Here is a 27,809-nt window from a genome sequence, read left to right as displayed (position 1 = left end):
CTTGGGACCTGATTGGATACGCCCAAAGTTATTTCAGAGTTTCCCGGCCAAACCGCTAGCAGACTTACTTAACTAGCTGTTATTGGCAGGGGCAGTTCCAGAGGATTAGAATTTGGCAATTTTGGTACCACTTCACAAAAAAAGGTAGCAGGGTAGACTTGGGCAATTACAGACCAGTAAGGCTTACATCATTTACATCTGGATGTAAAAAATGGGTTGCAAGATCAGAGCCACAATGGGTTTTCTGCAGGGGACCCTGTCAAACTATTTTAATTTATGTATTTAACTTAACCACTGCATGTTGGTGCCTACACCTAATGAGGTGTAGTTTGGTGTTCGACCAGAAATAAATGCAGCAATTTGAAGAATAATGTGCAATACTTTTAACCTTTCTTTTCCCATATTTCAAGAAAAAAATGTCAGTGGCAGCAGCACATAGGTTCCATCTGAGAAGCCTTCAAAGACCTTGCACCCACCCATGTTTAATCAAAATGTGTATTATATTAAGATGAAACAGGATGGGTGCAAAGTGTTTGGTGGCTTTTCACTTGTCAGGAACCAATTTTTCACTGCCTGAACCATGGCTTTTTTTATACCTGTGGCGTTTACATCTGCGACCACTAGTGGCCACCCTCCGCCCTCTAGAGCACTCAGAACTCAGGTGTGCCTTCTTACCTGGGTTGAGCCCTAGTCCATACATCCAGCTGGGCCTTGTTATCTGGATTACCCTGCCTTTATGAACCTGCCCTGCCCTTCAGTCAGGGCATTTGTATTGAAGTCTATGGACCTTCCTGCTGTGGCTCTGCACCTGTACTGTTCCTGGTTCCCTGCTATTGTGTCCTTCCAAGTGGACTCCCTGCTATTGTGTCCTTCCAAGTGGACTCCCTGCTATTGTGTCCTTCCAAGTGGACTCCCTGCTATTGTGTCCTTCCAAGTGGACTCCCTGCTATTGTGTGCTTCCAAGTGGACTCCCTGCTATTGTGTCCTTCCAAGTGGACTCCCTGCTATTGTGTCCTTCCAAGCGGGCTGTGTGCCTTTTGTGTCCTTCCAAGCGGGCTGTGTGCCTTTTGTGTCCTTCCAAGCTGGCTGTGTGCCTTTTGTGTCCTTCCAAGCGGGCTGTGTGCCTTTTGTGTCCTTCCAAGCGGGCTGTGTGCCTTTTGTGTCCTTCCAAGCGGGCTGTGTGCCTTTTGTACCCTTCCAAGCGGGCTGTGTGCCTTTCGTGCCCTTCCAAGCGGGCTCTCTGTCTGTCGTGCCCTTCCAAGCGGGCTCTCTGTCTGTCGCGCCCTTCCAAGCGGGCTCCCTGCCAAAAGACTTATTACCTGTATTTTATTTTGCCATACGTCCGGTTACTTGCTTAGACTATATTACCCTTATTTGCTGGTCCTGTTATATACATGAAATACACTGCATTACCTGGATTTCTGTTTGTGGTGTCTTTGTTTGCATAATCATGCACCGTGGGTTACATACTGAACTGTTAAATGGGGGGCATAAGGCATTTCTGGAGGCAGAGTGCTCTGTGAAATGCCTTTTAACCCCCTTAATGCCACTCTGCCTCTAAAAATGCCTTTTAACCCTCTATACGCCACTCTGCCCCATAATATGCCTTTTAACCCTCTAAATGCGATGGACCCAAACAACCCCTGCTGCTAGCCACGCCTCCTTCCGGCTGCAGCGTAAGTGCGTGGGATCTACACGCTGCCCCGGCTACATGACAGGGAAGTCAGAAGCACCGGTAAGTTGGGGGGGGGGGCGGGGGAGTGTTAAATGGGGGGCATAAGGCATTTCTGGAGGCAGAGTGCTCTGTGAAATGCCTTTTAACCCCCTTAATGCCACTCTGCCTCTAAAAATGCCTTTTTAACCCTCTATACGCCACTCTGCCTCGTGAATGCCTTAATGATATGCCTTTTAACCCTATATGCCACTCTTCCCCATAATATGCCTTTTAACCCTCTAAATGCCAGAGTGGCATATAGGGTAAAAGGCATTTCTGGAGGCAGAGTGGCACATAGGGGGTCAAAAGGCATATCATGGGGCACAGTGGCATTTAGAGGGTTAAAAGGCATATCATGGGGCACAGTGGCATATAGGGGGTATAAGGCATTTCTGGGGCAGATGTGCATAACTGGGGGGCAGGTTGGAAAATAGAAGGAAATAAAACCAAAATATTTTTCTCAATCATAGCTTTTATTAAAAAAAAATAGTTTAGATGAATTAACATTTACTGGTAAAACTTTTTTCCTATAGGGTCGTCTTATATTCAGGCTTTTTCTTTTTTTCCTAAATTAATATTCAGATTTGGGGGGTCGTCTTATAATCGAGCAAATGCGGTATTTGTTTTTTCCCACATGTATTTGCACCCCAACATTTGAAGATTTGTTTTACAACTATAATAATGAAAGAGAAATGTGAAGGAACTATTGCTATGAGTATAATATTTTCATAATTATTTAATCTTCAGACTGTCACCAAAACATGCCCCTGAAGTGCTTGATTACAGCAAGGACAATATTACGATATTCACCAGGATCCTGGACAGACTGTTAGATGGATATGATAACCGACTAAGGCCTGGACTTGGGGGTAAGGAACATGGTTTTTATGTTTCAATTCACAGATATACCAATGCCTTTGTTAATGTCACATACTGTATATATACACACTGTGTTTTTGGAATATAAAATATAATCTGTAAAATTAAAATGTCACTTTGTTAGTTAACTTTGGTCCAGTAAACCTAGGTCAGGGGCGTCCAACGTGCAGCCTGTGTGAGCAGATTAATTTTTTTAGGCGTAAGGTGGCTTGCACACACCGTGCTGCTAAGTGGCCATGCCTCAGTGAGGCTCATTGTCCCTCTCCTTTCAAGACGAGACGGGGAGAGGATCGTCACGTCGGAGAAGAGCAGGGAAAAAAAGAAAAGCGAAAATCTAGTATGAAGTATAAAAAAAAAATAGGGGTTCGAGGGAGAGGGGGGATTCCCTTGGGACATCAGTAAAACCTAAATAATACAAAAGGGGGAAGGCTGTGTTTTGAAATGACAAAATCAATATAAACGGGTGTGTGTGGCTGGGGCTAATACACATGGCAGTGGGGGCATCAATAGACAAAAGGGTGGTTGGGCATCACATAAATTAATACTAAAGGGGGGACATCAATACACAAGGGAGGAGGATTGGCTGGGGGCAACACAAATCAATGCACATGGGTGTGATGGCATAAATGCCCAAAGGGGGGCAATACACAAGGTTGTGGGGCCAACCACATTAATCAATACTAAAGGGAGGCCTGGCTGGGGCATTAATACACAAGGGGCAAAAATATAAAAGGGGGGTTCATGACAAACCAGTGACAAATACAAGGCATGTTCATGGCCACAAAAAGCCAAGTGAAAAACACTAATATATAATATAGAAAATTTGGTGTGTCACATAAGAATATATAAAATTATCTGCATAACTTAAATGCCCATGATGTTTGGTTCTAGTCCTTTTTACGTATAAATTTAAGATCTATTATTTTTATTGTTGAAAATAAAACTTTGTTAGTTTAACCCCTTCAATCCCAGGGGTTTTTTGTACCTCAAGTCCCGGAGCAATTTTGCCATTTTTGCGCTATGTCGGTTCAGCGATTTATTCTCTTTTCCTATGAATTGTGTACCCATGTAAACTATATATTGTTTTTTCAAGGAGAGATAGAGCTTTCTTTTGATACCATAATTTAGTGAAAATTAGAAAAAAACACCTAATTTTTTATAAATTGTCTCTCTGAAACCTCGCAAAATTAGGTGATGGAAAAATTAAGTGATGGAAAATCTCCTCCAAGTTTATCAATTCAGGTGTCCTGATTTCAGAACTGCCCATAACTGCCCCTAAATTAACCCTAAACACCTCATCAACCATAACTGCCCCGAAATTAACCCTAAAGACCCCACCAACCATAACTGCACTGAAATTAACCCTAAACACCCCACCAACCATAACTGCCCCTAAATTAACCCACACCTCCCCTAACGTTCAGAAACCCAAATATTAATTTTATACTCAGATGAGTGTCACAGCCATGTGGACACTATAGGAAATGGGGGGGCCAAAATGGTGATAAATGGAGCCAAGTCCAAACGTACCAACCCCAACATACGTTTTGCTGCATTTGATGAGGCATGTGTCGATCTGACATGTGTCACTTTTATTGGCTGCTCAGATATATAAATAGGTATACCAGTTACGCTGTTAGCCACACCCCCTGACAAAGCTGTCCAGGTGTGGCTAACAGCGTAACTGGTATACCTATTTATATATCTGAGCAGCCAATAAAAGTGACACATGTCAGATCGACACATGCCTCATCAAATCACGCGTACCTCAGCCATAGGGTTGGGTATATACACACCTGATGAATGATGGCGGTGATAACAGTGCACGTATCGCTACCATTTTTGGGTAGTTTGTTAGTTTTTGGTGATTATTATATCTCTGTTTTTCCCTGCCTTGCCTCAGTTCCCATGTTTAGCTGTAATCCATTCCTGGATTTCCGTATGCTCTGTCCTGAACCTCTGATTCCTGGATTCTAGTTCTGCTCTTTGCTTCAGATCTTGTTTCCTTTATAAGGTGTGCCACACCCGTATGTTATGTTTGTCGCAGTCTAAAGGTATGTCCTTCTCGGTTCTGTGTTTGGATTCAGTGGTTACTTTATTAGTAATTCAGTAAGCAGGGTTTAGCGTTAGGACCCACCAAATATTGGAGTACTTTGGCGTAGTGGTGGGCTAAGCATACTATGGCCATATGATGTGACGGAATCTCCAATTCTTATCACATAGTCCGAGGCTAGTTCCTGTATTCATGTTTGTCTCTTATGTACCTTTGCCCTCCTTTCCCTGAATCATCTGAGGATTTCAGTTCCTCTCTCCTCTCCCCATGTGCCAGTTAAGCTGTCCTATCCTTGCTTAAAGGAGAAGCGTCAGAGGATTCTGGCTCCTCACTCCATCCCCTGTGTTCCTTGTCTTGTTCCCTGTGCCTTGCTTGTTATGTTTCTTGCTCTGTCTCCCTGTTCCTTGCTCTGTCCTCCTTGCTTGCTACGTTTCTGTTGATACTCATGATGCACATGATTCTAGTGCAATGACTCATGCCTGCCCCAGGGTGCTTGCAGGATACCTCCACGTTCTGCTTTGTTCTGGACTACATCAGCTACTATGTCAGGGTGCTGTTATGTGGCTGCACAACCCTAGATGCTCACCCGTGTGAGTGCAGTCGCCCTGCATAAGGCCCTGTCCAACTCCGCTACTGCGCAATAACTCCTGAACACAATCTTTGGGCGCTCTGGGTCCCAATGGACCAAGTTCCTGACATAGAGATGGCGTCATATTCAATAATATACCATGGGTCATCTTTAATTTGTTCCATTTGTAAGTAACTTACATGTGCAACTATATTAGCTTGGTATAACCAATATATATTAGAGTAATTCAGTCCGCCCTGCTTAATTTTCCTGCAAAGAGTTGACTTGGCTGTTCTTGGTCTTTTCCCTCTCCAAATATATGCATCAAATAATGATTGGATCATCTGTAACCAGGGTCTTGGAATTTTAAATGGTAGCATTTTAAAAAGATGTGCCCATTTTGGCATTATATAAGAATTTATTGTATTAACCCTTCCCCACCATGATATTTCTAGATATCTCCATTCTCTTAATAACTTGTTTGACTGTCCATATAGGCTCGTAAAATTTATCTCTACTTGATTTTTCAAATCTGCCGCTATCTGTATGCCAAAATAACTGAACTCTTTGCTAGTCCAATTAGAATAATAATGATTTTCCAGAGTATTCCGTAAATCTGGAGCAATTATTTGAGCAGTTGTTTTATTCTCATTTAAATTATAATTTGAGATTAAACTATATCTATTCATTTTGTTCATTAAATGATGTAAAGAAGTGAGGGGCTGGGTAAGAGTAACTAGAATATCATCCGCGTACAGAGACATTTTTAATTCTCATTTACTAGTTGGAAAACCTTTTATAAGGGTGTAATTTCTTATTCTTAATGCCAGAGGTTCTATTGAAATTAAGTAAAGGAGAGGGGATAATGGGCATCCTTGTCTTGTACCGTTTGTTAAATTTTGCAAGTATTTGGACCAATAGTTCTAGCCATAGGAGATGAATTTATGCTTGCCTCATAAAACAAACCTTTAATTACAAAAGCTTTTTGAAAAGTAATTTTTATTTTGTCAATAGAAAAGATGACTTCCAAATAAACTTAAATACAGACAACACACCACATCATAGGTACAGTGTACATATCACGACAACGCCAATGAGCGCGGAACAGGAGATAATGTAAACAGAATGTACCCTAATAATAGGCCCCTGGCACAACGCCCAAAAGACGAAGGCACACATTGAGCGCACAGAATATCAGCGCCGGTGAGTCTGGAGTAGGTGTAAGTATCGAAAATCATCTCCAGAGAGAAATGCAGAGAAAAGAAAAGAGATAAAGCCAGAAGACCAAAGAGAAGCACCGAAAAAAGGAGAGGGGGAGAAAAAAAAAGAAAGAACTCTCAGAAACCTCAGAGCCTCAGCCAGCCGAACAACAGGTAGCAGCCACAGGTCAGATCCACGAAACCGTTGCTGGCGACATCCCAAATTTCTCCATCCACGGTCCCCAGGTGAGAAAGAAAATGTGGGACTTGTCATGCAGGTAAGCCGTGATCTTTTCCATCTTCAGCATATGCCAAATTTTAGCTTCAACAACGTGCAGCTCAGGAGTGCCAGATTTCCATACTTGGGCAATAGCGAGACGGACCGCCGTACAGACTCGAAATATAAGACGATGCGCTGGTTTGGACAGAGTATCCGAAGGATAGCATCTACAGAGAAGAGCCGACCAAGGCTCGGGTCGGAGGGATTCCCCAAGAGCATCGCTCAGCAAACTGAAGAAATGGGCCCATATCGGCACAAGCTTGGGGCAGGTCCACCAAATATGCAGCGGGGTCCCCACCTCGTCACAGCCACGAAAACAGAGAGGGGAATGCGTCGGGAACATACGGTGCAGGCGTGAAGGGGTGAGATGCCAGCGAGACAACACCTTAAAGCAGTTCTCCTGCACAAGAGTGCAGGTGGTGACTTTCCAAATGTTCTCATAAATCTCCCCCCAATCAGAGGAGTCGAGGGCTTGATCCAAATCGGTCTCCCATTGGCTTTCAAAAGAAGGCGAGGACGAGTACTTCACCCCCAAAGCATGGTTGTACAGAAGTGATATCGCCCCACCGATTTTATGGGAACGCACGCACAAACGTTCATAAAAGGTAGCAACGTAATCCGGAAAGCGCTTGAGGAACTGAAGGAGAAAATGAGAAATCTGGCTGTATCGAAAAGTTTCAGACATAGGTATGTCGTGCAATGAGGCCAGTTGTTGGAAGGAGTAGGGCCGACCGTTGAGGAGCAGATCTCCCACTGTAACCAGACCCTTGTCAACCCACCACTGGAACGGACGAATCTGAAGACCAGCCGGGAAATCCCGATTCTGGAACATCGGTTGCAATCTAGAACCATTGTCCATGAGCTTATATTTGTGACGAACCCGGTACCAGAGAGAGAAGGAATGTAGGAGGGTAGGGCTGTCCGATATCCTGAATTACAAAAGCTTTTAATGTCTCATTTAGATATCCCCAACCAACGCACCTTTTCGGCATCTAGAGATAGTTAGTAAGGGTTTCCCAGAATTCTCTACTTGTTCTAGGATATCAAACATTCTTCTTGTATGGTTGCAGGGCAGTCTGTTAGGTACAAACCCAATCTGGTCAGAGGTATTATTGGTTTAAGACATTCTGCTAATATACACTGCTCCAAAAATTAAAGGGAACACTAAGATTACACATCCTAGATCTGAATGAATGAACTAATTGTATGACATACTTTCGTCTTTACATGGTTGAATGTGCTGACAACAAAATCACACGAATATGACAATCCTGGTGTTCTCTGGCAAATGCCAAACTTCCTGCACAGTGTTGGGCTGTAAGCACAACCCCCACCTGTGGACGTCGGGCTCTCATACCACCCTCATGGAGTCTGTTTTTGACCATTTGAGTGGACACATGCACATTTGTGGCCTGCTGGAGGTCATTTTGCAGGGCTCTGGCAGTGCTCCTCCTGCTCCTCCTTGCACAAAGGCGGAGGTAGCGGTCCTGCTGCTGGGTTGTTGCCCTCCTACAGCCTCCTCCACGTCTCCTGATGTACTGGCCTGTCTCCTGGTAGCGCCTCCATGCTCTGGACACTACGCTGACAGACACAGCAAACGTTCTTGCCACAGCTCGCATTGTCATGTGCCATCCTGGATGAGCTGCACTACCTGAGCCACTTGTGTGGGTTGTAGACTCCGTCTCATGCTACCACTAGAGTGAAAGCACCGCCAGCATTCAAAAGTGACCAAAACATCACCCAGGAAGCATAGGAACTGAGAAGTGGTCTGTGGTCACCACCTGCAGAACCACTCCTTTTATTGGGGGTGTCTTGCTAATTGCCTATAATTTCCACCTGTTGTCTGTTCCATTTGCACAACAGCATGTGAAATTGATTGTTTATCAGTGTTGCTTCCTGAGTGGACAGTGTGATTTCACAGAAGTGTGATTGACTTCGAGTTACATTGTGTTGTTTAAGTGTTCCCTTTATTATTTTGAGCAGTGTAGTTGCTTATAGTTTTACATCTACGTTGATTAGAGAGATCGGTCTGTAGTAGGGCTGCAACTAACGATTATTTTAATAATCGATTAGTTGGCCGATTATTTTTTCGATTAATCGGATAAAAAAATGCAATTTTTTTTTAAATTTAAAATAATGTAATAAAAAACGTACAATTTACACTTTCATCTCTTTATTGCAATGGCCTCTTTCTCTTTATTCACCTTCTTATTTTACTGACATAATAATAACAGCAAGAACCCAAACACAGTGTTTCTCAAACTAGGTTTTAATACAAAGTTATTAGTAAATATTAATTCATATGTTAACTATTTTTCATATTTAATAAAAACTATGAGAAAAAAGCCTTGTTTATATTTTCTTTTATTTACCAAACTGCCCCCAGTTATGCACATCGGACCCCCCCAGCTTGCCACTATATGCCTTATACCTCCTATATGCCAGAGATTCCACTGTGCCCCCTGATATGCCACTGTGCCCCCGATATGCCTTATACTCCTTATATGCCAATGATGTGCAACTGAGCCCCCTGATATACCTTTTACCCCCAGATATGTCTTATGCCCCCCTGATATGCCTAATATCGATATGCCTTATACCCCCTATATGCCTTATAACTTCCAATATGCCACTCGCCCCCATTTATGCCTTATACCTCCCTATATGCCACTGTGCACCCTGATATGCCACTCCGCCCCCATAAATGCCCTGCACCACCCTGAAATTCATTATACTCCCTGATTCACCACTCTGCCCTCCCCAGATATGCCACTCTGAAATTCATTATACCCCCCATACACCACTCTACCTCCCCCTATACACCACTCTAACTCCCCCAGATATGCCATTCTGCCTCCCTGAAATTCATTATACCCCCGATACACCACTATAACTCACCCATACACCACTCTGCCTCCTCCCCCCTCCCATACACCACTCTGCCTCCTCCCCCCCTCCCATACTCCACTCTGCCTCCTCCCCCCCTCCCATACTCCACTCTGCCTCCTGTCACCAATGGAGGTTCAAAAGACACCAGGGAGCCGGGTAGAGAGGCAGAGTGGCGTATGGGAGGGGGAGGAGCCAGAGTGGTGTATGGGAGGGTGGCTCCCATACACCCCTCTGACTCCTCCCATACACCACTCTGCCTCTCTCCTGACTCCCTGGTGTTTTGTGAACCTCCGTTGCTGACAGGCACTTTCACTGCAGCTTCATAGAAGCCTCAGCGTAAGTGAAGGGCAGTAACGGAGGTCTGCACGATGTGCACAGACAGCCTCCGTTACTGCCCTTCACTTATGCTGAGGCTTCTATGCAGTGAAAGTGCCTGTCAGCAACGGAGGTTCACAAAACACCAGGGAGTCGGGAGAGAGGCAGAGTGGTGTATGGGAGAGGGGAGGAGTCAGAGGGGTGTATGGAAGAGGAGAGGAGAGACGGAAGTTGTCTTTGCCCATCGCATGGACACCCACCGGCCGACAATGAGGGGAATCCAGGTCCCCTGCAGCGTTGCGGGGGATCTGGATTCTAGTGTTATAATCCGATCTCTGTTTGAGGTCGGATTATATAAGGAGAGGAGTTTTTCAGAGCATTTGCTCTGGAAAAAAACCTCTTTTTATAATAGATAAAAATCGATTCGACTAATCGATAATGAAAATCGTTGTCAACTATTTTAATTATCGATTATTATCGATTTTATCAATTAGTTGTTTCAGCCCTAGTCTGTAGTTTCTTATATTGGTAGGATCTTTTTCAGGTTTTAAAATCGGTAAAATATTGGCATATAGAAATCCGGCAGGAGTTTTAGAACTTAATGCTATTTCATTAAAGCTAGACAAAAGGCATGAAAGATTTTATAAAAGTTATTACCGAATCCATCCGGACCAGGAGTTTTTGGTTTTCTAAATGATTTATTGCTTTTATCAGCTCTTTCATAGTTATTCGTTGATTTATACCGTCTCTTAGAAAATCTGTTATTTTTGGGAATTTTATTTATTTCAGATAATCATCTATTTCTATTGTGTTAAATTGTAAAGATCACTATAATAATGTGGTTAAATGCCTGACCAATATCCTCCTGGGTTAAAAATATTTTATCCCCTTCCATGATTTTAGATATTCTACTCGCTGATCTTTTATTTTTAAGTTTATTGGTCAGGATTTTATCTGCTTTATTCCCCTTGTAATAGCTCTTTAGTTTTAAATTATGAATAGCTTTTTTGATCCTGTCTTCTAATTTAGTATTTATTTTTTGTTTCGGCTCCTTGATTGCAACTAGATTATCTTCTTTGGGAGTGGTTTTATTGTTAGAAGTCAATTTAAGATATTTCATATATAAATCAGCCAAATCTGGGTCCTTATTTTTTTTGTCTTGTTTACTTATTTTAATTATATAGCCTCTCATTACTGCTTTATATGATAGCCAAATTGTAGCCGGGTCTAGTTCAGGAGTCATATTTTCCTTAAAAAAGAAATCTGACATTTTTAATAAATCTCTATTTTCTTTATTTCTTTGTATTAAGTAATTTAACTGTTGCCAATCTCTAAAACATTGAAACTATGGTCCGACCATGTATTTTCTATTAAAATCGATTTCTTCACTCTCTTAATCGTGGTTGCACAGCCCAAGCATAGGTCAAGCCTAGAGTAAGAACTGTGTACTCGGGATAGATGGGAATAATCTCTTACAGAGGGATGAAAAGTAGTTATTTTGGCTTGTTTAATTAAGTTTTTATCTATCGGGCCATCATTGGGAATCTTTTTGTCCAGATTCGGATCCATTATACAATTGAAATCACCTGGGGTGAGTGTTCTGTGTTGCTGAATGCCTCTTGATCGAGGAATTTGAGCAACACAATTGAAGTTTAGGAGGTGATCGTTGATCGCCTCCTAAACGTTTAAAACACTGTATAGCGGATGTTGACAGCCACGGGGAGAAGCCAGACATGGCCCATGATGCCGATCTTTACCATTCCTATCCATCTTTGAAGCTTTTACGAACAATTTCAAATTTTTATTACGTATAACGTCACTAAACTGAAAACCCGAGCCTCCAGTCTTATTCGCAAGCAACTCACTGCACCTTAAGTTAACCTTATTAAATTAATTAAATCAGGGGGCGTGGCTTGGATGGCAAAGAAGTAAGACGTAAGTTCGTGGCGCTCCTCCAGCTTTTGTTCATTTTCTACTGATTATACTACTTTTTTGGAACCTGGTTGCGGATTTACTGTTTCTACCTTGCTCCTAAGATGTCAGTGAACAGAAATAGATGTTTGCTCAAAACTAACCCGGCATTTTTGAGCCTAAACCGAAGAGGAAGGCAGCTTCCCGCGCTTTACCGTCGACTCGTGGGGGGGGGAGGAAGATCCCACGCTGCTTCCAGACACTGCTCTCCAGCCAACCTCTCCGACTCCTTCCACTGACGATCCTGAAAATCAAATTGTCACCATTACATCAATGAAACTTTTATTAGAAGAGACCTTCTCTGCAGTTCAGAAAGACCTACAGATTTGGGAGACCGAACGCACCACTTGGAAATCAAAATGGAGGACTTCTCCGCCGCTCATAATACGGTAGTGGATGCTTGTGATTCCCTTCAATCTGAGGTGGACTCTCTACGTCTAAAGCTAAGTGACTTAGAAGATAGCTCGCGGTGTAACAATATCCGCATACGGGGTATTTCCGAGGATGTCACACCAGACAACTTACAGGCCTATGTCACCTCCTTTATGTGAGCGGTGCTGGGTCTTCCCAACACGGATGATATCAGCATCGATCGCATCCACCGCTTGCCGCGACCTAAACCGTTGAAAGGTTCCTCCCCGCGGGATGTTATTCTTCGGGTACACTTTTATGAGCTCAAGGAGAGGTTCATGTCGAAGGTGAGACTCAGTACGGACATTCCTGAGCAATATCGCCATTTGCAACTCTTTAATGATCTCTCCCAATATACACTTTCACAAGATTTCGTATAAATGGGGCTTCCCTACTCACCTTTTAATTGCTAAAGGCGGTCTGACCCACTCGGTTCGGTCTCCTAAAGAAGGAGTAACATTACTGGCGGACTGGGGCTTGGACATGCTGCAACCGAACCTCCCATCTCGCTGTACTGCCTCCTCGCCTAAACGGCTGGCTCGAGAATGGTCCACGTCGACTACTACACGCACCGACCCCTAAAGTTGCTAGACTCTCATCTCTTCACATCGACAACATGAACACCTGAAGGTTGACAACACTTTTTCCCTTTTTTTTTTTTTTTCTTCCCACCTTTTTGCTGTCTCCGGGCCATCGCTTTGGGACGTAGTTGCTGAAGGTCCACAGTTTTACCATGATCGACGTGACTGTGCTACCTTGACTGACAGAGGCGTCTCTAGGTGGCGACTATGCTGCCCGAGATTTATTTTCGTTGGCTCTACTACTCGCCACGTATTTGCTGAAGGTCCACAAGTTTTACCGGGATCGGCGTGACTGTGTTACCTCGACCGACAGAGGCATCTGCAGATGGCGACTATGCTCCCCGGGACCTAATTTCGCTGACTCTACTACTCGACACATACGTGAGATATCATGAACTTAAGTTATGTTTTCCTTTTTCTTTATCACCTGTATGTTTTCCTTTTACTGTATTACACATTACCCTTCAATGACAGTAGAGACGAATATTTTACCGTTATTAAAATCTACAAATAAAACCTAAGAGACTGGAAAAGGAAAGAAATTTCCTGGATCGGTAGAATAAACACTATTAAATCATATATTCTTCCTAAATGGACTTACTTATTTCAAATGTTACCTTTACAAACTCCTAAGAGTTGGCTACGTATGATCCAGACAGCTTTTAATAAGTTTATTTGGCTAAATAAAAAAAACCTAGAATAAGTTTAACACTTCTATCTAAGAAAACTAGAGAAGGGGGCCTTGGAGTACCAAATATTATGGAATATCATGACGCATGTATGCTAGCCCATGTAATGGCATCCCAGACAAAGGAAGCTAGAGATGAAACATGGTATCAAATTGAAGGGAAAATTATTGGCTGTGTAGATATAGCATCAGGCAGCAAACAACGTAGGTCAGGAACAAGCCGGAATCAATACCAGAAAGATAAAGCAAGTCAAACGCTAGTGTAGACAGAAAGGCAATATCACAGGCAAAGGTGTAGTGCCAAATGAGGGTTTAAATATCCCTCCATGAAAAGATCCTCCTACCCACCTAATTAGGGGGAGGAGAAAAAAATGTGATAAATGTCACGGCTCTCATGACGTTGAGACGCGCGACCTGTCAAGATCTCTTGAACTCGGCGGGGATGCGCGTCTAGGAGGAGGTGTCAGGGTCCTCAGCAAGGACCCCAACGAAGCGACTCACCCGAGTACCCGCCAAGGGCGGGCACCAGTTCCCACGCCGCTGCCGTCCTCACTGCTACTCCGTCGGCTGCTTCTCAACGGCGTTACGCACGGAGGCGGGGCGACCCCTGGTGGTAGCTTTAAAAACCAGCACTGAGCTCTATAGAATTGCTGATTATTTCTATTGATTCCTGTTGCTGACCCTTGGCTATTTGTACACCGTTTATGCTGACTTCTACGTTCCTGACCCTTGGCTACTAAATACCGTTTATGCTGATTTCTCCGTTCCTGACCCTTGGCTATTGAATATCGTTTATGCTGATTTCTCCGTTCCTGAACCTTGGCTAATAAACACCGTTTGCGCTATTTTTTCCAATACCGGGCTTTGGCTGGACTTGCTGAATTGCCATCTATCCTCACCGCTGTGAGGTATCCTGCATTCCGGGTTCCTCACCTCGAATCCCCGACATAACTGAGCCAACATGGAACCCGCAGGATTTCCGGACACGCTTACCGCCCTCACACAACAATTAGCCAACTTCCAACAGACGCTCCAGGAGATTTAAGCCGACCAGCGCCACCTAAGACAGGAGGTACTTCGGCTTCAGGTAACATAGTTCATAAGGTTGAAAAAAGACCAAAGTCCATCAAGTTCAACCTATATACATATTGTGTCCCTACTGTGTTGATCCAGAGGAAGGCAAAAAACCCTTATGAAGCAGATGCCAATTGCCCCATACCAGGGGGAAAATTCCTTCCCGACTCCAAATATGGCAATCAGAATAAATCCCTGGATCAACGTTCTGTCCCTATTAATCTAATATCCATAACTTGTAATATTATTGCTTTCAAGAAACACGTCCAGGCTCCTTTTGAACTCTTTTATTGAGTTTACCATCACCACTTCCTCTGGCAGAGAGTTCCATAATCTCACCGCTCTTACTGTAAAGAACCCCCGTCTGTGCTGGTGTAGAAACCTTCTTTCCTCCAACCATAGAGGATGTCCCCTTGTTATAGATACAGTCCTGGGTATAAATAGGTCCTGGGAGTGATCTCTGTACTGTCCCCTTATATATTTATACATAGTTATTAAATCCCTGCTCAAGGTGCCACTGCTCTTGAGCCACAGATTCCTCTACCAGAACGATTTTCGGGAGATCGGAGTATATATCGTGCTTTTGTGACTTCGTGTGAGATCCTCTTTTGCCTGAAACCCCGGACATATCCTACAGACTACATCAAGGTACACACGGTCATATCCCTGTTATCCGGTGAACCTCAACTTTGGGCGCATCACCTATTGCACAGCAATAGTTCAATATTGGACTCTTGGCGTTCCTTTCGTGAGGCTTTGGATTCCCTCTATGATGATCCCTACAGGGCCTCCTCTGCTGCAACTACATTGCGAGCATTAAAGCAGGGTCGTCGGCCGGTGGAGGAATACATCTCGGAGTTCAGACGCCTAGCTCTAGAATCTAACTGGAACGAACCTGCACTACATGACCAGTTTCGCTGGGGTTTGTCGGAGGCTATCAAAGATGAACTTGCACGCTCCTCTATTCCCCCATCCTTAGAAGAATTCGTACGCCTGGCTACCCAGATTGACAGGAGACTACGAGAGAGACGAGCTGAACGCCAGGCCACCAGTTCCAGTTGGACACCGGCACGGGATCATCCCGGGGTCCCTTCTTGTCCTACGGAAGAGCCTATGCAGATAGGTATTGTTCGAGGCCCCCTTTCGACCGAAGAGAGGGAGCGTCGTAGAGCCTTGAACCTCTGCATGTATTGTGGCAAATCAGGCCATCTATTCAAAGATTGCAGACTCCGTGCCTGCCATACCAAGGGTAAGGAACCGATCGTTTTGCTTCATACCAGTTCCAATAGACGTCCTTACCTATCTCCTCATCTGTCTATCTCCGTGTCTTTGCAGTGGACTAAAGGTACAGCCCGGCTCACAGCCATGGTGGACTCAGGAGCCAGCGGAAATTTTATCGACGTCGAGACACTTCAGACTTTGACTATCCCTACACGTCTCAAGAGGAACCCGGTGGCTATCCAGCTGGTGGACGGTAGTCCCCTTAAAACCGGTCCCATCGTCAGAGAGACTGTACCTTTGACCCATCATATAGGGAATGGTCATACCGAAACCATCCAGTTCGATGTCGTACCCTCTCCAGTGTCTCCTCTCATTTTAGGTCTCCCTTGGCTCAGGAGACATAACCCCCTCATAAACTGGGAGACTGGTGTACTTCAGTTCTCCTCCTTGTACTGTACCAGTCGCTGTCAAAAGACTTCATCCATTTGTCTCACACAGACTGTTTCTCTCCAAGAGATTCCCCTTCCCTATCTACAATTTAAAGACGTATTTGAGAAGAAAAGTGCTGACAAATTACCCCCTTCAAGACCATGTGATTGTCCCATTGACTTCCTACCTGGTGCTACTATACCCTTCGGCCGTATTTATCCGCTCTCAGAACCAGAACTCGCTACACTGAAAGACTATATTGAAGAAAATCTGGAGCCGGGATCTTCTTTGTACATAAAAAAGATGGGGGCTTGCGTCCACAGTACCGGGAGCTAAACAACGTCACAGTAAAGAACCGCTATCCTTTGCCACTCATCCCAGAACTACTTGAACGTAAAATCTGCTAAATATTTTACCAAACTTGATCTACGCGGGGTTTATAATCTGGTGAGAATACGCAAGGATGACGAGTGGAAAACAGCTTTTCGGTGTCGTTATGGACATTTTGAGTATCTCGTTATGCCATTCGGCCTGTGCAATGCTCCTGCCACCTTCCAGCATTTCATAAATGATGTATTCCATGATATTCTAGACCATTTTGTTATTGTATATCTGGATGACATATTAGTATTCTCACCGTCCTTGGAAAAGCATCGTGTACATGTGCGCCAAGTTCTGGCCCGCCTGAGGACACACGGACTATATGTCAAATTGGAGAAATGCATGTTCGAGGTACAGAGAATAGAGTTCCTGGGATATATCTTGTCTCCGACCAGTATAGAGATGGATCCCAAAAAGGTTACGGCAATTCTCAACTGGCCAGCTCCTACAGACCGTAAAGGAATACAACGGTTCGTCGGCTTCGCAAACTTTTATCGCAAATTCATTCGCAATTTTTCATGAACTATACAACCTATCATGATCCTTTCTTCTAAAAAACAAAGATTTATTTGGACGGAGGCGGCCCAAAAGGCCTTTGACTACCTGAAGGAGAAATCTGCCTCGGCTCCTATCCTTCAACTACCTGTTCCACAGAGACCATACACACTCGAGGTCGATGCTTCTGACACCGCTGTAGGTGCTGTCCTCTCCCAAAGACAAGACTCCGATGGGCAACTTCATCCTGTAGCCTTCTTCTCCAGAACGCTCTCACCTGCCGAGAGAAATTACTGTATAGGCGAACGTGAACTGTTGGCCATAAAACTAGCACTGGAGGAGTGGCGACATCTTCTCGAAGGTACCCTTCACCCCATCACCGTCTTGACGGATCATAGAAATTTGGAGTATCTACTTTCGGCTAGACGTCTACAACCTCGACTAGCAAGATGGTCACTATTTTTTACCCGGTTTCCACTGCATATCACCTATCGTCCAGGGTCTCGCAACGTCAAGGCGGATGCCCTATCCCGAATGTATGACTTACCCTCGTTATCCTCAGATCAGGACACAATCCTCTCCCCTAATAATTTCCTAGCTGTTACCCACTCAGTATGGGATTCTGTGCGTCAACATTCAAGAGACATTAACCCTTCTGAGATTCCTGGGTTGCGATACCAACACGGTTATCATAACAACCTTGTCTACGTTCCACCTGAGGACCGTCTGCGGATCCTACAGTCATTCCACGACACCCCTGCAGCAGGTCATGGAGGTACCAAACAGACCCTCGATTTGATACAACGGTCCTTCTGGTGGCCTGAAGTAAAGGAAGACGTAGCATCATTCGTATCCTCCTGTGTTCCCTGTGCCCGCTCCAAGGAGATGCACAAGAGACCCGCCGGTCTTCTACAACCGCTGCCGATTCCCTCAAAACCATGGACCAACATCACTGTAGATTTCATCACAGACTTGCCTCCTTCACACAACCAGTCTACAATAATGGTGGTAGTAGATCGCTTCACCAAGATGGCACATTTTACCCCTATCAATCACCTTCCCTCCGCTGCGGAGACAGCCTCTCTGTTCATTCGAGAGGTCTTTCGCTTACATGGTCTACCCACGAATTGATCGTGGCTCCCAATTCACCTCTCGGTTCTGGAAGGCATTCTGTGAACAGCTGCATATACAACGGTCTCTTTCCACGGCATTCCACCCTCAGAGCAATGGTCAGACCGAGCGTACCAACCAAACATTAGAGCAATACTTCACCACTTATTTACAGGATGACTGGGATCAATACCTACCTTTGGCTGAATTCGCCTACAATAACCACATCCATCGCTCCATCAACATGTCTCCTTTTTATGCTAACTACGGATATCACCCTTCCATGCTCCCAGGCTCCCCCATACCATGTGTTGTCCCTTCAGTTTCGGAACAAATCATCAAGCTTACCAAGACGTACGATATGCTGAGGGAGACTCTAAGAAAGACCCAGCTACAACACAAATTCTTTGCCCACCAACGTCGTTCCGATGCTCCAGCATACCACCCGGGTGATAAGGTTTGGTTATCAACCAGACACCTCCGTCTTGTCCTACAAAGAAGCTGGGTCCAAGATACATAGGACCTTTTCGCATCTCTCGCCTCATATCCCCTTTGGCCGTAGAGCTCGAGCTACCCAGTACCATGTCCATCCATCCCGTATTTCATATCTCCCTCCTTAAACCATGGACTGCAAACCCATATCCTAATCGTTGCCCCTATCCTCCTGCTCCAATCCTTGTCGATGACGTAGAAGAATACGAGGTCAAGGAGATATTGGACTCTCGACGTTTCTATGGGCGTTTACAATACCTGATCCGTTGGAAGGTCCTGAGGAGGATTCTTGGCAACCAGCTAAAGAGGTTCACGCTCCTGATCTAGTTTCTGCTTTTCACCATCACCATCACCATCCTGACCGCCCTAAACCTGCTAGAGTCGGAAGGCCTCCCCTAAGGAGGAGGATGGACCCGGCCGAGGCTCCCATCAACGGAACGAGCAGGGAGCCGAACGTGCAGGCTGCGTCTCGGCATCCCTGCTCGTGGAAGAGAAGATGCCACAGAGGAGGTAACAGGTATTGGCTTTGCAGCAGAAATAATACTTATAGATGTGTGGTACCAGAACAGTGAGGACTGGTGATTATTCCTCCTTCTTGAGACTATCAGCAGTGGCGTCTCCAGCTTTCATATTTAGGAGGGGCACATGGGGGGACAGGGACCAAAGTGGGGGACAATTATAAAACGCTACATATACACTATATATATATATATATATATATATATATATATATATATATATATATATATATATATATATATATAGCGTATTGGCTCGAATATAGGCCACACTTTTTCCCCCCACTTTAAAGTGGGGGTGCGGCCTATATTCGGGGACCTGCATCCTACTCTGATACGCTCAGACAGCCTCCCCTGCCTGCACTTTCCACGGGGGGAGTGCCAGCTCGGGAGATTGTCTAAGCGCATCGCGCAGACGTTCACCGGCAGCGGCGATGCGCGTAAACAACCCCCGCTGCCGGCACGTCTGCATGATGTGCTTTAACAATCTCCCTTGCCGGGAATTCCCACGAGGGGAGTCCCGGCAAGGGAGATTGTTAAAGCACATCGTGCAGAAGTGCCGGCAGCGGAGGTTGTTAACGCTTGCATCGCCGCAGCCGGTGAACATCTGCGCGATGTACGCTAACAATCTTCCTTGCCGGCACTTCCCACGGAGGAAGTGCCAGCACCAGAAGTTGAATAGGCGTACTGCGTAGCTGTCCCCCGCCGGCCCTGCAAGACCCCGGGGAGTCTCCACTGGTAAGTCTGGGGGGGGGGCCTCTTGGGGGCAGAGTGGCAGCATATCTCGGGGGCAGAGTGCATATCTCAGGGGGATAGAGTGGCAGCATATCTGGGGAGAGCAGAGTGGCAGCATATCTGTTCCACTAAGTGTTTTTTTTTTTTACTTTTTTTTAATTTTAAGAAAACTTTAAAAAAGCACCTAACATTTAGGATGCGGCCTATATTCGGGTGCGGCCTATATCCAAGCCAATACAGTATATACCGTATTGGCTCGGATATAGGCCGCCCCCATATATAGGCCGCACCCTAAAAGTTTGGTGCTTTTTTTAAAGAAAAGGTTTTTTTCTTTAAAAAAGCACCAAAAAAACATGCTGCCACTCTGTCCTCCCTCCCCGAGATATGCTACCACTGTCCTCCCTGCCCGAGATATGCTGCCACTGTCCTCCCTCCCCGAGATATGCTGCCACTGTCCTCCCTCCCCGAGATATGCTACCACTGTCCTCCCTCCCCGAGATATGCTACCACTGTCCTCCTCCCTGCCCGAGATATGCTGCCACTGTCCTCCCTGCCCGAGATATGCTGCCACTGTCCTCCTCCCTGCCCGAGATATGCTACCACTGTCCTCCTCCCTGCCCCAGATATGCTACCACTGTCCTCCTCCCTGCCCCAGATATGCTACCACTGTCGTCCTCCCTGCCCGAGATATGCTACCACTGTCCTCCTCACTTACCGGAGCAGACTCCCGGGTGTCTTGCGGGGCCGGCGGGGGACATCTACGCAATACGCGTATACAACTTCCGGTGCCGGCACTGGATGTGCCGGCACCGGAAGTTGTATACGCGTATTGCGTAGATGTCCCCCGCCGGCCCCACAAGACACCCGGAAGTCTGCTCCGGTAAGTCGGGGGGGAAGGCAGAGGTAAAACGCATCGTGCGGACGGTCCGCACGATGCACTTAGACAACCTCCCGTGCCGGCACCCCCTCCGTGGGAAGTGCTGGCAGGGGAGGCTGTCTGAGCGTATCGGGGATTAGGATGCAGGTCCCCTGCACTGCTGCGGGGGATCTGTATCCAAACCCCGCTGCGTGCCCGGCGCCCGGGACTGCTTGTCACGGGCGTCGGGCGCTAGACCCCGAATATAGGCCGCACCCCCACTTTAAAAACTTAAAGTGGGGGGAAAAAAGTGCGGCCTATATTCGAGCCAATACGGTATATGTATATATATATACGTTAGATATGTGTTAGACATGTATTACATAATCTGTACTTTGAAGTAAAGACTGTGATTGAAATGATGATTTTAAATTAACAGCTGAACTGGCAGTTGTTCTTCATTCTTTAATATTAGACCCTGCTGCCGATATATATTAGTATTGGCCTCTGCTGCCAATATATCTATCTATCTATCTATCGATATATATATATATATATATATATATATATATATATATATATATTAGACCCTGTTGCCAATATATTTAATATTGAAAAAAATTGGACCCCAGGAAGGTATTTCTTTGGGCCCTAGCATGCAAGCGCCTACACCGTGACCACGGAGCTGTGCAGTGGAGGACAGGCTCATTCCAAGTAAAGACCAGTGGGGCCTTACAGCAGCTATCACTTACCTGACTGCTGCTTTATATAATGATCATGCAGCTCTTAATCTATCTAGTGTCAGATTGCCACTGATTGCGTCATAGCTTCTCTTAGGCTTGTTGGTACAATATGTGAAACAATACAATGCACAGCATCAAAATGCCCTTGAGTTAATAAATAAAAGTTACAAAAATTTTTGTTGTTTCTAGGTCAGTCATGTAATTTAACCTCTGCAGTTTTCCAATGACTAGATCCTGATTTTTATTTTAGAGTACTAGCACCAAAAGTACTCCATCAATAACATTTCATTGAATGACACACATAATTGACAGATCTGTGATTTATAGGCAAAGTATGATGATGATAATAATCAGGGCTGGCCTTAGGGGTGTGCGACCTGTGCGACCGCACAGGGCGCCATGGTTGCAGGGGCGCCTGACCGGGACTTAGATTAAAGCATAGTTTTATTTTTTTGTGTTTTTTTTTTAAAAACTTTATTTAACATCATTCATGTTAAATAAAGTTTAAAAAAAAAAAACGATGCTTAAATCTAAGTCCCGGTCAGGGGCGCCGAGCGGTTGCTCGTGAAGTTCTCGGCAACCGCTCGGCGCCCCTTACTCTCCGTGACTCCGTCGCTGTGCCGGCATCTCATGTTGAGCGCCAGACTATTCCGGCTCTCAACATGAAATGCCGGCACCGCGGCAGAGCGAGAAGACGGATGCCTCCCGCTCTCACCGCAGGACTCTGGCAACAAGGTAAGTGGGGGGGGTGTAGTTTGAAGGGGCAGAGGGGGGGGGTGTAGTTTGAAGGGGCAGAGGGGGGGGGTGTAGTTTGAAGGGGCAGAGGGGGGGGGTGTAGTTTGAAGGGGCAGAGGGGGGGGTGTAGTTTGAAGGGGCAGAGGGGGGAGTGTAGTTTGAAGGGGCAGAGGGGGGAGTGTAGTTTGAAGGGGCAGAGGGGGGAGTGTAGTTTGAAGGGGCAGAGGGAGGGGGGTGTAGTTTGAAGGGGCAGAGGGAGGGGGGTGTAGTTTGAAGGGGCAGAGGGAGGGGGGTGTAGTTTGAAGGGGCAGAGGGAGGGGGGTGTAGTTTGAAGGGGCAGAGGGAGGGGGGTGTAGTTTGAAGGGGCAGAGGGAGGGGGGTGTAGTTTGAAGGGGCAGAGGGGAGGGGTAGTTTGAAGGGGCAGAGGGGAGGGGTAACTACTCCCCTCTGAAGGGGCAGAGAGGGCGGGTAGTTTGAAGGGGCAGAGAGGGGGGGTAGTGAGGGGGGGCGCCAGAGGAGTAGTCCGCACAGGGCGCCACAACGCCTAAGGCCGGCTCTGATAATAATAATTTACGAATTAGCATTTGGACGTAACACTTTATTAGTTGAACATAAGTAACTGTAGATAGACAATTTTGTGGTTATTACATGAATTCTGGACTAATTGGGTAGTATATTAACCCCTTAATAACAAAGCCCGTACATGTACGGGCTCAAAATGTATTGTTTTCAAAGGGTTTAGGGACTGCCCATTGTCCTTAAGGGGTTAAATCCATAAATTCCAAAGTATTTGACGTAGTCTTAATCCATTTTTCCTTTTAAAATGGTTAAAAAAAAATAATAGTCATTTGTACACTAAAAACAGCGAAAGACAATGAAATGAAAATGTAGTAAAACATTTTTCTATTTTGTTTTGTCAGATTCAGTGACAGAAGTAAAGACAGATATTTATGTCACCAGCTTTGGTCCTGTGTCTGACACAGATATGGTAAGTAGACATGATATGATATAAATACAAATAATTAAGCAATATCTCTGAAAACCATGTTAACTTTTATAACCGTGTTAGCGCTTAGATCCTATAATATATTTGTATGCTAAGAAAATATAATAGAACGCACATTCCTGTGCCTCTGGGGCCATTTAGTCATGTTATTTTCCTTAATCCGTTGAGCAGCTCTTAAACCCTTAACGACAATCCACATGCATGTACGGGGTTGCCGTGCAACGAGATAATGACAATGCCCGTTAAATAGCTGCATTGCGGCATTTTCATGAGGCTGACCGTGGATCCGGGGAAGAAAGCCCTCCCCGGAAGAAAAATGGCGTGAAGGTACGTGTGTCCAACTCTATTGGTCCCCGGAAGGGGGCTCGTCTGGCATCAATGAATGAATTGCAGAACTGCAGAATGCACTTCATTCGTTGATGGCAGACGAGCCCCCTGCCGAAATGACCAATAGAGTTGCACACATGTACCTTCATGGTGCTATCCGAGGTGTACACAATACACATTGCCCTAAACTGAGGGCCAAGTTCCTCCGAGCAGTTGTCTTGTCTAAGACCTAGACAAATGCTCCAAGGAACTTGGCCTTCTTTATTTATCATACACAGTCACACATCCATAGATGTTTAAAAAAAGAATAGGGATTATTTTACATTTTTAAATCGATTTTAGACCACTTTTAAATACATGCCTAACATTTGCTACCTATTTACAATGGCATACTTTGCAACAACCCAACTTTTACTGGACAGGAAAGGAAAAAAGCAAGACTGTCCCTGAAAAAGTTGGGTCTGTTGGCAGGTATGTGGATGGAAAAATGTTATAGGGTGAAGTGTGAGTTATAGCGTTAACCCCTTCAGGTCTGGGACGTACCTGGTACTTCCTGATCACAGGTCACCGGTAGACTGGGACGTACCAGGTACGTCATCCCCAAAAACCGCCCCCACATCGCCACAATCGCGGGGGCGCTGCTGCTGCTGTCTGCCCAGGAGTCTGGGCAGACCAGCACAGCCTCTCTAACCCCGCCCCCAAGCCTACGATCACGGAGTGATTGTGTAGGCTGAAACCGCGATTGCAGAAAAACCTGCAATCGCGTTTTCAGCTGCCACAGGCAGCTTCAGGGAAGGGGGTGGTGTGTTGATTGGGTGACACAACACCCCCCTGCTACCTGATCGCTCCATGAGAGCGTCAGTGCAGCGTTAACCCCTTCAATGCCGCGACCACGGCATTGAAGGGGTTAATTCCCGTTTTTTTATGGGGCTCTGCTGCTGGTGGTCTGCCTGGAACCCCAGGCAGACCAGCAACAGCGAAAACGAGCCCCCACAAGCCCTTTGATCAGTCCTGTAAGACTGATCTAAGAGACTCCTCCCCTGCAATCTCCAGTCTATGGGAGATTGTGTCCCAGCTGCCAGAGACAGCTTCAGGGACAGGGAGACAATGTTCTTTGGTCTCCACATAAGTGTGGAAACCAGCCCCCACCCCCTCCCTTGCTCAATTAACCCCTACCCCCCTCTTGCTCAATTAACCCCTTCAATGCTGCGATTGTGTATAACCTCCATCGCAGCATTGCAGGGGTTAATATTAGTCCCCACAAGCTTGTGGGGACTAAATATCAGTCAATGCTGTGCTTCAATGGAGCATCAGCATTGAAAAAGTTAAAAAAAAAGTTAAAAAAATTTTAAAAAAAAATATATAAACAAAATGAAAAAAATTAAAAATAAATAAATTTAAAAAATAACAGCACTGACCTGAAAGTCCAGGGTGCTTCCAGGTCAAATGCTGGGCTGATGATGATCAGATCACTCCTGGCCAATAGGAGTGATCGGATCATTGTGGCAGCCCATGGATGAGCCTGCCCTACAAAGAGAGAGGGGTAATCTAGGGTAATTATGAAAAAGCACAAATTATTAATAATAATAATAAAAAAAACATAATTATTACCTGATCACTTGTCGGTGACATTTTAAGTCACTGATTATTGATCGGTCTCCCTGATTGATGTCAGCGGCCTAAACCTGTCACTTACAAGTAATCTGATAAAAAAAAATATTTATAAAAGTTTCAAAATTGAAATGCGCATGTTCCAGTTTTGCCCTCATGGCTTCCTCAAAAAAGGCATGAACCATGCATGTGAGGCCTTGTTGGAACCGGGGATGTTGGTGAACAAAATGTGGTGTTCTCTTCCATTGTTGCACATATGCTGTGCAAGAAATAATTTGCAACATTGAAATGTATTCGTTAAAAACGCAATAAAATAAATTTTCCGTGAACTTTGGCAGACATCAATGAAGAAATGGCTGCCTGAAAAACTGTCAAAATTACCCTAGTTGAATACCTTGACTTGTCTGCTGTTCATAAATATATACTTTTATGGGGTAATTTACAGTGGGGAGCTTCCAAAATCTCCCAAATGGTATATGGGCCCAGTAAACCAATTTCTGAAAATTCCAAATTTGAAAACTAAAATGCTCGTGTTCCCGCTTTGCCCTCATAGCTGCCTCAAAAAATGCATGAACCATGCATGTGAGGTCTTGTTGGAACCGGGAGATGTTGGTGAACACAATTTGGTGTTTTTTTCTGCAGTTGCACCTATTCTATACAAAATATAATATGAAATCTTAAGCAACATTGCAACATATGCAAAAAAACACAAAAAAATATAAAAATACCTCAAAATTTGGCAGCAATTGGCGATAAAATCCCTGTTTGAAAAGTGTCAAAATGACCCTGGTTGTACACCTTGACTTATCTACTATTCATAAACATATAATTTTGGGGGGATAATCAGTATCTGTGACAAATAATTGCAGTTATTAGACTACCATGCCAAATTTGAAAAAAATTATATTTTAAAAACGTGATGCATGCCTTGCAATATTTGCCCTATACTGGTCAAAATAGATGAAAATCTTGGCTTTATTGGGTGGTTTCCAAATAAGGACAAGTTAATGAATATATTTTGGATAATTTTTTCCCATTAGTTCAATGTGTGTACAATTTGTATGTATACAAAACTGTAAAAAAATTAGTTTTTTTTTATTTTTTCCCACTTTTTCCAGTTTATTTCAAACAAAACAATGTACTACCCAGCCCTACTTGTGCTGAAAAAAACAATATATGATTTGTGTGGGTGCACTAATTGATAAGAGAGAAATTACAGTTGAAGAAAGACATCGCAAAAACACAAAAACGGCTACGGTCCTTTAGCGACACCTTAGTATGAAAATCCCGGTCCTGAAGGGGTTAATGCTAGTGAGTGTAGAAGTGAAGGCCAGGGCAAATAACAGGAGGAAAGGTCCTTGTGATTTGTGAATTGTACATGTGTGTGTTATGTGTGTTATGTTTGGTTGGTTGTGTATCAGACGGAAAAAAATTATATGGAAATGGAAAAGGCGAATGAGTGGGCAATTGGCGACCCACTTACCTGTTTCACCCCAGGGCAAAGCATCCAAACAACTGTCAGTCCTATAGTTTGGCAGTGGACTTCCAGAGCTCAGACACTAGGCCCTAGCGTAAGCTGGCTACTCCGGCGGAGGTAGCAGGCGTTGCCACACCGCAAACAGACGCAGCCATGGGGGAGAAACTACCCTTACCATTAGGGACATTTTGGGCATGACTCTAGCCAGGAAGCGAACTGGCAGAGAAGAGACGCTGGCACTACCACCAGCTTTGAAAAATGGAAAAGGCGAATGAGTGGGCAGTTGGCGACCCACTCGCCTGTTTCACCCCAGGGCAAAGCATCCAAACAACTGTCAGTCCTAGACGTTTTGCAGCGGATTTTCAGAGCTCCGACACTAGGCCCTAGCGTAAACTGGCTACTCCGGCGGAGGTACCAGGCGTTGCCACACCGCAAACAGACGCAGCCAGGGGGGAGAAACTACCCTTACCATTAGGGACATTTTGGGCATGACTCTAGCCAGGAAGCGAACTGGCAGAGAAAAGACACTGGCACCACCACCAGCATTGAAAAACGGAAAAAGCGAATGAGTGGGCAATTGGCGACTCACTCACCTGTTTCACCCCAAGGCAAAGCATCCAAAGACTGTCAGTCCTAGACGTTTGGGAGCGGACTTTCAGAACTCAGACACTATGCCCTCGCATAAATTGGATACACCGGCGGAGGTGGCAGACGTTGCCACACCGCAAACACGTGCAACCAGGAGGAGAAACTACCTTGAACATTAGGGAAAATTAACTTTCCGAGCTAAAAGCTGGGTAACCCAACTTGGGCAGATTGAATTTAAGAAAGGCAATCTGCTCCATCAGATGAGGTGCCATGCGTGAGCGCTGTGGACTCAGTATGTTTCCAGTCATAGAAAACACGCGGTACCGGTGGGAACAGTAGGCGCAGCACTAGTGGTGGTAATGGTGGTGGTGGTTTTCCCTACGAAGGAATGAGATCGCTTTGGTTTGGGAAAACCCCTCTGAGTCTTGCTACTAATTTGGCTCTGCTTGGTACCTTGCATGCT

At 45.1% G+C, this 27,809-nt stretch overlaps 1 protein-coding gene across 1 annotated transcript in view; it reads left to right on the top strand.

Moving 5' to 3' along the window:
- The first annotated feature begins 2,325 nt into the window (after window positions 1–2,325).
- LOC149282334 (gamma-aminobutyric acid receptor subunit alpha-3-like) overlaps window positions 2,326–27,809 on the top strand; it is a 202,475-nt gene continuing 176,991 nt past the window's right edge. Inside the window, exons 1-3 of the mRNA XM_089498382.1 lie at window positions 2,326–2,330; window positions 2,462–2,583; window positions 23,258–23,325. Coding sequence (XP_089354508.1) covers window positions 2,326–2,330; window positions 2,462–2,583; window positions 23,258–23,325 — 195 coding nt within the window. The remainder of the gene's footprint in view (window positions 2,331–2,461; window positions 2,584–23,257; window positions 23,326–27,809) is intronic.

Source organism: Sceloporus occidentalis, unplaced genomic scaffold, assembly GCF_023333645.1.
Source record: "Sceloporus occidentalis isolate IW3139 unplaced genomic scaffold, rSceOcc1.0.p SCAF_119, whole genome shotgun sequence".
Lineage (NCBI taxonomy): Eukaryota > Metazoa > Chordata > Lepidosauria > Squamata > Phrynosomatidae > Sceloporus > Sceloporus occidentalis.
Note: the sequence above shows the minus strand (reverse complement) of the source record. Positions and strands in the feature narration are given on the sequence as shown.